The sequence below is a fragment of the Passer domesticus genome, chromosome 20, assembly GCF_036417665.1.
Source record: "Passer domesticus isolate bPasDom1 chromosome 20, bPasDom1.hap1, whole genome shotgun sequence".
In the NCBI taxonomy this organism is placed as follows: domain Eukaryota; kingdom Metazoa; phylum Chordata; class Aves; order Passeriformes; family Passeridae; genus Passer; species Passer domesticus.
The window spans coordinates 5,067,551-5,081,572 of record NC_087493.1 but is presented as its reverse complement, the minus strand read 5'-3'; the positions used below and the strand labels follow the sequence as shown (position 1 = coordinate 5,081,572).

The window sequence follows — 14,022 nt, the reverse complement described above, 5'->3', positions numbered from 1 at the left end:
TGTCTGAAAGCTTGTCAGTTCAGGATTGATAGTAAGCAAGACTTGATTTTATGTTGGAAATTACCCTTGAATTACTAACTGGTCTCCATTTCAAACAAGTATTTTGTTTAGGAACGAACCTGTGTTATGATCCCAGCAGGTGACAGGTAAAAACAAGCAGACATCTTAAAATACCACAAGGCTGACCTGAGAAGAGAGCCCCCTTTTAAGACAACTGCCCCAAAAAAGGGTTAATGGCAGATTTAATTATTTCCCTAACTATAACCAAAAAGGCAGTTTGAGTCAGTTGCAACCAATAACAGTTATTGTGGCAGCAGAGGGCTGCAGGTGGAAAGACTTGTGCTTTTTCAGTGCTGCATTTGGAAAGTACAACATGGAATAGGGAGGGTCATGAGGAGGGTCTTTCAACACAAGTTAGAAATCAGAAGAGGTTAGACTTTATTTTTTCCCACTATTCATTCAGGAGGGAGAGTAGCCATGACTCAGAGGGAAGGCAGATGGTAGCACATATAGTCCAATTCATATTGGTTCTGAAAGGTAAACTTGTCTTGTCCCAGCACAAGGAGTGTGATGCTCAGAGGCCTTTACCACTATCATTTTTCTTGAGTTTAAGCCCCTGTCTCAAACCATCTGTCCTTAGAGGTTTTTAGCTGTTTTCATGAGTCTGAAGGGGTTAATCTGACAGGTCTGATCCAATCCCAGCTGTGTATGTGCTATATATGATCCTCCCAAGGTTGTGTTTGTGTGCAGCATTTTGGGGTTTTGATCCAAATGCTGCATTTTCCTTCAGAAGTTGCCTCCCAAGTCTGGCCAGCTGGCTGAGCTCTGGTACGGGAATCAAGCTGAGTAGGTTTCTCCACATAGTTCCAATTGTCAGAATTGGGAAGTTTTGTAAAAGCCCTTTGGGGCTACTTGGGGTGGAGGAAGGACTGGTGAACAAAGTGTTCAGATTCGACCCAGAGGGCTTAGCTAACAGATGTTGGCTGGGTCCCTGCTTTGAGGGGGGTTATTGCATATTCATGAGCTGACCTTTTGAGCCACTTCCAATGCGGGGAGGACGTACATCTACATTTTGTTTGCAGTATTTGGAATGGAAAAGTTGCCTATATGACTGAGTGTGAAAATGGATTGGGGTTTATTATCTCAAGTCCTTTCTGTCTGCATTTCTTCTGAAGCCCTTCTTTCTGCCTGCATCTGCTCTGGGGTGGCCCACAACCCCTCCAGTTTATCTAGCAATTACTGGCTTCCCAAGGTAGAGTCACCAGTGTATGCAGTGGGGAGAAATGGCATTCTAAATTAAGAGTCTCTCACACACTTGCAAGATGATAATTTGTCTGTAACAAAACTCCTCATTAGAATACTGTTAATTTCCTTTCTGTGACAATTATAGCACAGCATTAGCTCATATGTGCAATGTACAGAGATATTTCCCTGAATAAAAAACCAACCCAAAACCTATCATTACCACTAGTGGAAAACAGTCCTTGGAGGAGAAAAATGAACTTGTAATTTTGCAGAAATCTCAGTTTAGTAGGAGTTTGGTGTTAAGGTAAGGAGTTTTGGGGGTTCTCCCTGTTGTTGATTGCATTCATGTTAGACTTCACAGTTGTCATTTTCCCACTAGCATCTGGAATCAGAGATGATACAGTCCCCAACTGAGTGGAACCTGTTACCCCTGAAATTCAGCTCATGTGTTCTCTCTTTACTCTAAAATCTCGCTTTCCTCCTCCCTACAGACATCTTTAAATGACTGCTGTTTCTTTCTGTTGGCATAGCATATTTTTGCTTATCCATCTGTTTTGAAGTTTTGATGAGGTTTAGTTTTTCAATCAAAAAGAGATTGTTTGTATAATCACTGTTTAGTGCCTGGAATATTTTGGCAGGAGTGGTGTTGTATGAGTGAAGTGGGTTAGTGGTTCTCAGAAGTGCTGGATTTGGTATCCTGTTCTTATGCTTCAGGAGAGTAGGCTGGACAGGTTCTAGACCAGGCAGGAATGGCTCAAGGAATTGCCTTTAAATATGCAGAAGGTCTGCTCTGTTTCACTGATGTCATTAAGGGGACAGAAGCCCTCCTGTTCATCAGCTGCACTGAAGAGCTTTTATTTTGTTGTCATTTTCCTACCTGAATCCTGAGCTTGAAAAGTTCTCTTCAGGTCCAAGGGCTTTGGTTTTACTTCTCTGCTCTACGCTCTGCTACTGCAGGATGGAAGATCCTGCTCCTTTTCCTGAGGTATTCTAGCTGATTTGTTTTACTTTGTTTTTGTGGTTGGTTGATTTTTAAACGGGTTGTAGAGAAAAGAGGGACTTCCAGCTTGGTTCTGTACTCGCGGCTGGGGTGTGTCTGATCTGGTACTGTACCTTTTCATCAAGAAAACATGGCCTGTGGTGCTGGACTCTGCTCTGACTGTGCTCTGTCTGGCTTTTAGCAGAAAGCAGAGGCACTGGCACCGTGTGCATCAGCCTGGCTCTGCTCGCCCTTCCCCCTTGCCAACCTGCTATTTCTGTACTTGATTGGAAGAAGCTAAAACTGCTGGATTTTTGCCGGCAGTCAAGGCATTCCTCAAGTTCCTAATCCAGGCTCCAGATGGTTAAGTTGCCCATCCTGACATATAGGAACAAATAATTATGGTAAAAGCTGTGAAACCCCACACCAGCCTCTCACGGTGAGACAGAGAATCCTCCTGCAGGGAGCCCCGAAGAGCCGGCACGTCTGGTCACCTGTCCGCGGGCAGCAGGGCAGGGCTGGAGCCGGCCGGGCCCAGCCGCAGGGGCTGCCCGGTGCCGGCCGCGGCCGAGCCTCCGCGGGTCGCCCGCGGACAGGGGCCACCGGTGCTGCTCCCCCCGCCGCCGCATCCTCGGACGTGCCGCAGCTCCGGGCTCTGCCTGCGAGAGCCCCCGGGACTCCCCCCGCGCCGGGAAGGGCGGACCCCCGTCCCCGGGCGATGGCTCGGGGGAGGCGCCGGTGGTGCCCGGGCCGGGGGCACCGCCCGGCCGGAGGGGCGGGAGGCGGGGAGGGGTCAGTGCCCCGGCCGGAGCCCGGCCGCCGGGATGCCGCCCGCCGGCGCTGCCCGCGCTAATTGGGTGTTCCGTGGATGGAGGATTTCCTCCCCTCCCGGCTGCGGGAGTCATGAAGGCATGCTCGGCTGCGCTTGAAAGTTTGCCAACCAGCAGCTAGGTTTAATTTCTTTAAGGATCTGGGGAGAAGGGGGGCGGGGGCTGGAGGGGGACCGTTTCCAAGCATGGGAGACAGGCTGCCGGAGCCTCACGCCAGCTCTTCCCCTGCTGTGGCTGCCAGCTCGGAGGCGGAAGAAATCGAGGTGCTGGACTCCGAAGATGTCCTACCTATGGCCGCAGAGGATGTAAGTTTCCTTTGCTCGGTATCTTCCCCCCTTTCCCCCGGGCCGGGATAATCGGCTCAAGCTATTCATAGCCGAAGCCCGGGATGCGCGCAGAGCGGGGCCGGTGACCTGCGGGACCAGGGAAAGCCGCCGTCCCCGCCGCCCTCCGCGCCTCCCGCCGCTGGGTGTCTGCGGGCTCCAGCAGCCGCCGGGCTGCCTCCGTGCCCGGGGCCGCAGCTCCCGTCCTTCGAGCCCCGGCGGCCCGGACAGGCTCCCGGCTCGCTGGTGCCCGCGGGTGGCGGCTGATCGGGCAGGGCATCGGACTGGCGCACGGCCGCGACTCTGGAGCCTGGAGAGGAGCTGACGCCTTGTCTCGAGGGGCTGCCGGGGGACAGAGAGCTCCTCCAGAGTCACAGCCACCCTGAGGGTGACAGATGTGAAACGCTCCCGCTCTCGGGAGCGGCTCCCTCTTCCAGCCCCCGAGCAACAAACAGTCGAGTAAGTTTTCTCCTCGGCTCGACAGGGCTGATGGCTTCTCTCCACCTTCCGAGCTCTGATGGCACGTGAGGGTGGGATAACTTAGCACGGGCTCTCTGCTCCCCCAGCCCAGAAGGACGCGAAGGGGTCCCGGTCTGCTCCTGCCGTGCTGGGCGGCAGTGCCCGCAGAGCTGAGGCAGTTGTGCTGCATCTGCCGGAGCCGAGGCAGGAGCTCGCCGTGCACCTGTCTGGGAGGGAGTGAACGTCAGAGATCCTGCATTCCTGGTGCATCCCAGGACTGCTCACAGCTCTCATTGCCAGCAAACTCGGCTGGGATGAGGACTGAAAAGTGTCTACTCAGTCTGCAGCGGTAAATGCAGGGTCTGTTCCAGCCTGTCAGGCATAAAGCAGAGATACTAAATGTCATTCTGAAGCGGGCTCTGGCTCGGGTCTTGCACCACTACAAAAGGGACACTTGGGAGCTGAACGTCCAGCAATGGCACATCCCCTCGGCCCTCTCTCTGCCTTTTGGATGCTGCTGGAGGAAGCCGCGCAGCCATGCTTAGGACAGAGGCTGTTCTTCACCCTCCAGCCCTTCCTTCTGAATCACCTAGAATTCGGTTGCTGTTGGACTTTCCTCCCAGAGGGCAGTGGAGGAAGTGCAGTTGCTGGCTAGAGCTGCATTCCCCAGCCTGTGTGTCTGAGCACAGCGCAGTCAGGAGGGAGCGTGTGATGCAGGTTGACCTCTGCTACAACACTGCCAGACAGTCCTAAGAGGCGATGCCTGACTCAGGGGTGTGTGTAGCTTTGACTTGGAAAGGGTGGCTTTCCAGGAGCTTTCACAGTCCAGGTTTCCAAATCCCATTGCTTGCTTATGTCAGACTGTGACCTTTTCTTCTCTGACAAATTTTGTGCTTGTCTGGATGGTCCTACAAGAAAGATTTCCTGTTGTGATACACGTGAGCCCCTTGGAGTTGCTCCAGCCTCTACACAAACACAGCCATTAGCAATTCAATCCTGCCAGGGGGCCCAGGAGATGCTGAAATGCTGAGTGCCTGGCAGGATTGGGCTCCTGGGACAGGAGCTGTCCCTGATGAAGCCTAGATTCTCATCCCAGTTCTGCTGCTGCCTTCCTGCTTGACCTTGAGGTAGGACAGCTTGGGTCAGATCCAGCTTGCAGTGTCTTGCCATTACTTGCATTGTTATTTGACTCTGGTACCTTGTTTTCTGTAATCAACAAAACTAGAGCCTGCAGCTGCACTGGTTATGGGAAGCTGCTGAGATCTGGCAATAGATGATGTGACAGAAGCCTGAGGTATCATGTATCATCTGCAAGTCAGAAAAGCAGGAAGTGGTGTAAATGCCCTCCTTCTACTCCGCCAAGATTCCCTGCTGAAACAAGCAGGCTACAGAGCATCATCTCTGAAAATTTCAACTGCTCTGTGCTACTCTGTGCCCCCTGAGACCCAACTGGGGGTTGATTTTGTGTTGTTGCTATTACATCTGAAAGGCTGATGGAAGCTCTCTGGCTTGGCTGGCAAGAACTGACACAAGGTCAGTTCTTTATGTGTTATTAACCACAAAAATATAACACAGTGGAGGTTTGGCTGTCACAGCCTTGACAGTGTGTAACAGCTCAGCTGTGATGTCATTGTAGCTCTCAGAGCAGCATTCCCTAAAGCCAGGGTCCAGACAGTCCCAAAATGTTCTGTTTAAAGTGCTGGACTGATTTATGATGATAAATGAGAGCTTATAAATGGAGAGAGACATGGGGAGGAGGGGAGCCAACAACTTAACTAATGAAAAGGAATTCAGTGGCCTGATACCCCATCTCTCCAGTCAATTCTGCTTTAGATTTGCCTACCATGTGAGAGAAAATGTTCTTCTACAACTAGATAGGACTCTTACCAGATTTCTGCTTTGCTAACAGCACTGTGAGGAGATTTGCTTATAAGAGTCTGATATTTGTTGTTTTATTCAATTTGTTTCTTTTCTGGGAAGGTGAATGAGGCAGAGAAAACAACAGACCTGGAAATGTGCAAATGTTTCTGGGGATCCTAAGCCAGTAGTTACCCCAGTGCTGCCCTGTAGAAGTTGCTGTCTTCTCAACTGTCCCCTAAATCCAGGAGAGATGGGAGCCTTAAACAATTCAGTAGGAATTTCCTCTGTTTCATGGGACAGTGAGGCAGCAAGTCTGGGTCAGGGAGCTGAGTTGATATCAGCCTCTGTACAAAACATAAATCAGAGCTAGTTTCCATCTTATTTTTTCTGTTTTCAAGTGACAAGGACTTGTGGAGTGTTCACATGGTTGTGAACATTGAAGTGAAGCTTCCTCCTATACAGCATTTTTAAGGCAGATCTGATAGAACAAAAGATGTGGGGTAAATCCTTGCAGTGGGCTCTCCCCAGCCTTCCACCCTCCCACCTAGCACAAGAGGAATTACCTATTTTTCAGATGGGGACATGTGAGGCTCAGAGAACTGATATCAAAGAGGTTATCAAAAGTCTGCAGAAAGTCAGAGTCAGGAGCAGGCAGTAGACAGGGCTCTGATAACCCAGCAAAGTAATTGATGGGTCAGTGTTGGGCCACAGGATCTCAGAAAGTGATCTGGAAAAACATTGCTAATTTGTTCTTTCCCTTAATATACACAGAGCTTTCTTGATCTCTGTGAGTAAAATCCCTTTTTTTCGTTGCTTGCCTGCAAATAGACAAAGTGGGAGAAAACAGAATTATCACATGAATATTTTGAGTTCATCCTAATTTGGATTTGTAAATGAAAACTGTTCTCCCTGTGTTTGGTAGATTCCCCTTCCTCCTCCTCCGGAAGGATAGGTGATTCTGGGATGAAGAAGGATGTTGGAAATGGCATTAAATCATTTGGTTATTTCTCTGTTAGAATATACTTCTACAGTTTACTGCATGTTAATGTCTTTGCTCTTATACCTTCTTTTTATTCTTTTTCCTCCCTTATGCTGCCTCTCAGCACTGGAAAGTCCTATTTGATCAGGTATGTGAACAACTGATATATTCTCTCTGTCTTGTGAGCAAAGAGCCTGACCTCTGGTTAATTTCCTCTGTACTGTCTTCCCCTGCATTTAAAATACAGCCTAGGAGTAATGTGCTGCATGCTCCCAGCTCCCAGGATGCTGGTGTGCAAGTCATAATTATCATGGCTGCTTCGGGCCTTTCTCTCAGTGCCTCTTCAGAGCAGCCAGGGACAGGACTGAGCCCGTCCCTGGTGGCTCAGGGACTGAGCCAAGGTGCTGCAGCAGGTGCTCTGTTTCCTGCCAGTTGTGCTGTCCTTGCTTGTGGATTAAAGGATCTTCTGCTCTTTCAGGCAGGCAGACTTAAGACCTGTAAAACCAGCACAGTGTTCTTTGAAAAGGCTCCCCAGCTGCTAAACTGACTTCTGCAGGGTTACATCATCCAGGCAGGACCTGCTGCTTTAAACTTGCACAGGATTAGCAGAGTCTGCATCTGTACCAAAGACTGTGGCTGTGGCAGGTAAATGCCTTGGGTCAGATCTGTAGCTGGCTGAAGTCAGCCCAGCTCTGAACAGCTCCGAACTGTAGCTGCTGAGATTTTGGGCTGTGGGTTCTAGTTTATAAATTATGTTTTTAGCTGCTTTACCTGACGTATTAACTTTGTGGTATCCCTTCCATCTGCCGGGTTGGAATGTGTAGCAGCTATAAACAGAGGGATTTTTTTAGGGTTGATTTGCTTCTAAACTGCAGCACTCTCTTGATGTCGTAAACTTTTGTGCTGTTGTGCGTGCATGTAAATGTCACCTTCTGTGAGGGAGCTTCCTCTGACGCTGGCAGTATCCTGGCAATAAAGTTCGGATGGGATTTCATCCCTGCTTTATGAAGCGATAATCTTGCTTCTGTGTCTGGCTGCACTACAAAGCCAAAAGCTGTGGTGCAGCCTGCAAAAGGATGTCCTTGGTACCCTGGGGGTCCTGTTATCATTCAGCTATTAACTGGGGCTGCCTGTTCTGATGAGTGCTCATTTATACACAGTTAGCCGTGACCAACTGCTAATCCACGTGTCTGGACTGCAGCAACTTGGCTGTGGTACAGTCAGCGGGCAGTTGGGAGGGGTATTAGGATTGTTGATCACACCTAAATTGTGTGGTGTGTTTGAATCTGCTGGCTTATAGGGGATGCTGCCACTGAAAAGGTGGATGCACAATAAATTGCTTGTGGTCTGGGCTGAATGTTTGTTCCAGCTGCTTTGAATTCTCCTGTCTCCAACACTGGCCCTAATTTGGAGTCTTATTCTACAAGCATCCTTTGATGTCATTGAGTCCTTGTGGGATGGGGCTGTTGGCTGGTAGCTACCTCAGGCTCAAAGAGAGGAATCTGTAATTTCCCATTGGACTTATTTGAACAGTAGATGGGATTTTTTCCTTCTTTTTTTTTTTCTTTTTAAGGGGAGGGAGTTTGTGTGTTGGATGTACAGAACACTAGCCCAGTAACAATGGAACAGGCTGTAAAGACAGACCTTCAATAATTAGCTGTGTTTCAATTAAGGCTGCAGCTGAATTTTAAGCCTGGTCTGTAAGACTTTATTATGAAAGAGAATGCAACCTGTGACAACTACACATAAGTCCTGAATCAATCAATAATGTCCTTGTTGCCTGTGGGCAAAGCTGACGTCTTCCTGGAGCATGATATCAGCAAAGCAATGCAAATAGTCCTGCAGTGAATTGCAGGATGCTGTTTGTCATGGAACAAGGTTGCTATTGCCAGCAGCAACGTGCTAGGAGGAGAGGGGAGCACTTTGTTTAGCTCTGATTGGCATACATGTGAAACATGAGGACAGTCTTAATAACTAGAGAAAGCCTGTGTGTTGACACTGGAACAGTTGCAGCTCACCCTGGGAGTCAGGGGCTGGCTGGGTGTGTACTTGGAGTGGACATGGGTGGCATTTGTGACTCATGGGCTGGGACTGAGGTTTGAGAGCCACCCTCTCAGGCCTCTGCACTCACCACGTTCCAGGAGAGCAGGAGAAGGCTCTGGAGAAAGTGTTAAGAGTAGTTGGGAGTTTACAGGCTGGTAGTCTGCAAGTGGCTTGTTACTGTTATATCCATCATCCCAGAAAACTGTGAAGAGGTCAGCGCACACACACAGAGCCTTTGAGAGGGGAATGAAACTATTATTAATGCTTGGTTGTTTGGGTTCTTTCTCTCTGAGGAAGTGTTTTTTAAAGCTTTAATTTAAGTTTACTGACAAAAAAAAAAGTGGCAAGTTTTCTGTTTAGACATACAAAATTTAAGGGATTTGGTTTTTTTATGACCTCCCCCTCCCCAGCTTAAGTTAAAAATTCAAAACTTCTTGATGGAAAAATTACTGCTCAGCCATAAAGCAGTGCTTTTTGCTTAGTTATTTTAGGAGACAGGAGTGACTGACCATGTTTTCTGTAGGAATTTATTATTTGTTTTGATCCAGCTCTAATCTGTCACACCAGGAACTGTCAGTGAGTCAAGCCAAGATCTTCAGCAACTTGCAGATTCATTTATTTAAGAAGTAAAGGAACTTAAATTCGACAAAAACTCAGACCTAGAACTGCTTCCTATGCTTTGAGGTTCAAAGAAGCCCGTCCCAGGACAAAATCCTGACTACACTGAAGCAAGTACCAAAATTCCTCCTGGATTTAGTGGGGTCAGCCAAGAGTTTGGGAACAGGCAGACACACAGCTCTTCAGTGCTGCAGCCAGACAGTTACAGTTCAGCTGCTGCCTCATACTGTGCTTGCAAGATGTGGTTTTTATTACAAGGCCATGGCCCTCGGGCAGCTCTAACTCACTTTTATATGGGAACTTTTATAGGGATTCATACATTTATTTATTGTGCTCATAAACACCCTCCACCCCCACACACACATTAGCTCTGCATCTGCTGCCTTCTGCAGAGCCTGCACCATCGCTGCCTGCTCTGCGCTGTCTCTGCGAAGAAACTGAGCTCTGAGCAGAGCAAGCTCTCTCCATCCCTCTGCAATCACTTGGGGTTTTCTTCATTTGTTCTTCAGGGGCCAAAGCCCTACTTTTTTGTTCATCTTCTGGTAAAGTTGAAAATGCGGCAATCCCAGGAGCAGCTGCTGACAGTTTGGTGCTTCTCTGTGTTAATAAGATTCATTAATTGCCTTGCACTCAGACATGAGAACATCTCCCAGTCCTTGCTGAAGCCAGGTTGCCTGATGGTTGGAGAGTGAGTCGGCAGATGAGTGTCCTGAGGGGCTGTTCCTCTCTAGGGCCTCGGGTGCAGTTCTTTGCCACCATGTCCCCAGTGTCCCTGCTTTGGCAATGACTGCAGCTGGTGGGTGTTATCCAGCCCTTGGCTGGGCTGGGGGAAAGGGGCTGTCTAGGACAACAGTGTTTGTTCTTGGGACAGACCTGCCTTCTGAACGTGGCTTTTAACCTTGTTAGATGCTGAGAGATTTTATCATCTCCTCTGTTTCCCCATCCCCATTGCTGTTGAGATTTTGAGGGTGAATTAGCATTATCAGCCCTCATCTTGGAGTTCTCACTTCTCACCCATAGCCTGGTTTGTAGTCATGACAACAAACTTGTTTTAAATAGACACACAAAAAACTCTCCAAAAAGACCCTCCTTACTGCCTCAACACCTTGATCCTATTGCTTGTCAATCCAGGCTGTGTTTTTGTTGCAGCTGCTTTAGAAATCCTAGATTCCTCCCTGAGACTTGTACGTGGGTGTGATGGCAACAGATGAACAGAGTTTATGGGGAATGCAGAGAGATGCCAAGTTACCCAGCCTGTGTAGGCAGCTAATGGAAAACTTGAGCTCAGAAACAAGGCTGTAGAGATAGACATGCACTTGCCAGGAAGAGTTCAGTTGCTGACACTACCAGCAGTGGGTGCAGCTGAACCTGCTCCGCCATGGTCTCATAAAACATTAAAATACGCTTTAAAAGATGCTGACTTCGCAGCTGCCTTAAACCCAGGGCTGGTTCCTGCACAATTGAAATTGCAGAGCAATCCATAAAATTGGGGCAGCTATTATCATAGTTGGTGGCAACTGGGGAAGGGAATTATTTTGAACTTAATGATCTTTTATGTTAACTGTCCCTTTTCTCTGGGTAGCCTTTAGTGCAGGCAGGCAGAGCTATTTCCCATGCTGTAAAAGAAATTCCAGTTTATTTACTGGGGCACTGTTGAGCTAAACATGACCCTTCACTTCAAAATATTTCCCTGCCTATTGTTGCTGGCAAACCCCTGCCAGCTGTGGCTGCAAGACCTCTCCAGGCAGGTCTCACTGAGCTGTAAGCAGTGGTTTGTGCCTTGAGATTTCACCTCTTTTTTCTAACAAACATCTTGTGTCTCACTGCTGGTTTGTTGGATCACTGGGAACAGGTGGCACACAAACTGTAATATAAAGAATAGGAAATTATGGCAGTGATAGCAGCAGTGTAGCCAGGGGGGTTGAGCCCGGGGGTGTGTGTAGCCTTCAAGTCCTTGCCTGAATTTTGGACTGTTGCTGCCTTTTTAGTATTCATTGGGACATGCGTCCACATTTAAAGGAGTGGTGCTGCAGATAGGAGGCTATGGAAACTATGATTAGGAAATAGTCATCCGCTTGTTACTTCGTCTGCTGAGGTGACTGGGGAATCAGAGGTGCTGGTGGGAAGACTGTCCATGGTGATAAGAGATTAGCATCCAGGCCCCAAACCAGCGTTTGCCTCGTCTGCCATATCAGAGTGCTTCATCTCAGTGCTTCTGAGAATGTGACAGGAAATGTGTCCCCTTCTCCCCCTCTGCCAAGCTGTGTATTGTAAAGGGGAGAGACATTTTCAAATCTACAAGGGTCTCTTTACAATGCACAGAGGGGGTTCTGCATCTGCCCCACGCCTTGAAGTCTAATCTCATTTACAGTTGTCAGCGTGGGCTGCTGGAGGAGATGAAAGGCAGAGGACAAGGAGGGAGAATAGATTAGTCTGGAGCAGAGGGCACTGGGAGTGCACCTGCCTCTGCCCCGCTACCTTGAGGAGGGGCGGCAGCAGCAGCTGGGCATGTGTCATCTGCTGCTCTTTGAGGCACCCAGCCATGGAGCACACGATTAATGACTCAGGGGGCTGGGCTTTTGTGAGTGATAAAGCCCTGGGATTTAGGCTGGGCTCTCAGGCCTTTTCTATGGGCAGCACCATCACTTTACATTTCTCAAGTGGCGTTGTGGTTGCAGCGAGCTGTCTGTGGCCACAATGCTTCCCTTTCTCCTCTCTCCCCAAACTGGGCTGACCTTTGTCATACAGCATTAACCCTTTGACTCCTCCACTTTGGGTTGTGGGGTTGGGGGAAAAGAAAAGAATCCCTTCAAATTCATTGCCCTGTGGATAGCCTTGAAGGGAAGAAGGGACTGGTAGGAGATGTGTTTTTGCTGAAGGAGATTGGTTTGCTGTTGCTCTCTAGATTATCAGTTCCTCACTCCCTTCAGCTAGAGGCTTTTTTGAATACAGCCTGGGAAAGGGGAGGGGAAATTTTCCTTCTCTGAGTCGAGGAGGGAAACTTGGGCATTGAGCAGCAAATATATGTCCAAGTGACTATTCCCTCTGCAGGATAATGTCTTTTACCATGCCTGCACAGCCTCTGCCATCCCCAGTGTTGTTACAGTGGATGGTAATCTCCTGGCACTTCCAGGCTTATACTCAGATTTGACTTTTAGCCACATACCCTGGAGTGATGGCTCAGCATGAAAAAGCCACATGGAGATCATTAATCTTCCCACCCCTTGCAAGATGAACAGCAAAAATGTCCCAGGTTCCTCTCTAATCTTCTAATACCTCTGTACACGGAGCGTCAGCCAGCCCTTATGCTGAATGTGGATCTCTCAGATTGTATTCAATCCTTCCCTACAGCATAAAAGGTTTGTGACCAGCTACCCCATTTCTCCTTTCCTTGGCTATTTGGACACTCCTCTCTCCAATCCCACCAGCCTGTACACTGACTGTTGACTTTGACTAGTGCAAAAAGTTGGGAGTAGAAGCTATTGGTATGAACCAGATATTGGCAGCACAACAAACACAGCACTCTTAAGCTTGTGCCAGTAAAAGTGGGCATCTCCTGAAATGTTTCAAGGAGTCATAACAAACACACCAAAAAACACATGGAGGCTGAGTCAGTCTTACACAGCTCATGAGTTACTGGCAGCTTGATGTCTCTAGATTTGTAAAGAGCCTCAGGAGGCTTCCTACTCATTACACATTTGTGTACCTTCCACGTCTGAGCCTAGAAACCTGCACGTTGGCGTGCAGTGTCCGAGAGGGATGCTGAGCTGTGTCCAGAGCCGTGTGTCTCTGCTGCTTCCTGATCCCAGCTGCAGCGGGGGGCTTTGGGATCTCCGCTCTGCTGTTTCAGCTGGATGTGTGGGATGAGATTTAGGCACACAGATCCTTGCTAATGCATTGTTCTCAAATCCTGTCTTGCACATAGAAAATCACTGAAGCAATAAAAACGTTTAAGCCTGTGTGTTTAGAAAGAAAGGGGAGAAAAAGCCATAAACACAGAGTGGATTGATGCTGTTTTGCAAATCAGCTGGTGCATTGTGCTCTGTGGCTGTGTGCTGTCATGACAGAGAAGGGGAAGAGATCATCTCATCTCCAGAGAAGCAGGCCAGCTGCTTAGCGAGTGGAAACAGTTTGGAGGTGCTTTTCTACACCATCATCACTTAACACCTGTAACATTTACAGGACTTTTAAAGTTACTGTCCACCAGACAAAACAAATTTTTCTCCTCTACAGTAGGAAGTATGAGGTTTCCATTGCTTTTTGGTATTTGCAGTCAGTGCAAAAATACTGGGGCACATTTGCAAATTAAATGCAGCAGTGGGAGTGTTTGAGTTTGACAGCAGCCACGAAAGCTGTGATCTCTTTCTGCCTCCTCACTGGGTCTTGTACTATATGTTGGTCTGAAATCAGTTGAGTACCAACAGACCATGAGACAAAGTTGATGGGATTCAGCTGATGGGCTGTTTTCCTACATCATTGCACATACAGGACCCTGAGGAAAGCTGGTCTCTGAACGCCCTGGATTTTTGTGTGATTCTAACGTGGTTGTGTTTGTCTGTTCAAGCTGTAGCACTTCTTTCCCTCTCCCAGTCTATTGAGTGGTGGCATCAGCCCTGATCTGGCTGCTCAGGGTGACACAGGGAATATTCTGTTCATTAGAGACAATATTTCTTGGTGAAAAGTGTA

The 14,022-nt window shown here is 48.4% G+C and overlaps 1 protein-coding gene across 10 annotated transcripts in view; it reads left to right on the top strand.

The window, feature by feature from the left end:
- Window positions 1-1,870: 1,870 nt before the first annotated feature.
- RHBDL3 (rhomboid like 3) overlaps window positions 1,871-14,022 on the top strand; it is a 62,356-nt gene continuing 50,204 nt past the window's right edge. For 2 of the 10 annotated variants that reach the window (XR_010349596.1, XM_064395286.1), the window contains exons 1-3: window positions 2,115-2,230; window positions 2,427-3,359; window positions 6,800-6,823. Coding sequence is in view for 9 of the 10 variants with exons in the window: in XM_064395286.1 (XP_064251356.1) it covers window positions 3,240-3,359; window positions 6,800-6,823 (144 nt within the window). In the remaining variant the exon portion in view is untranslated. Of the gene's footprint in view, window positions 2,231-2,426; window positions 3,360-5,497; window positions 5,683-6,799; window positions 6,824-14,022 lie in introns of those variants that run through there. The other 8 variants (XM_064395293.1, XM_064395290.1, XM_064395291.1 and 5 more) reach the window with 7 other exon arrangements.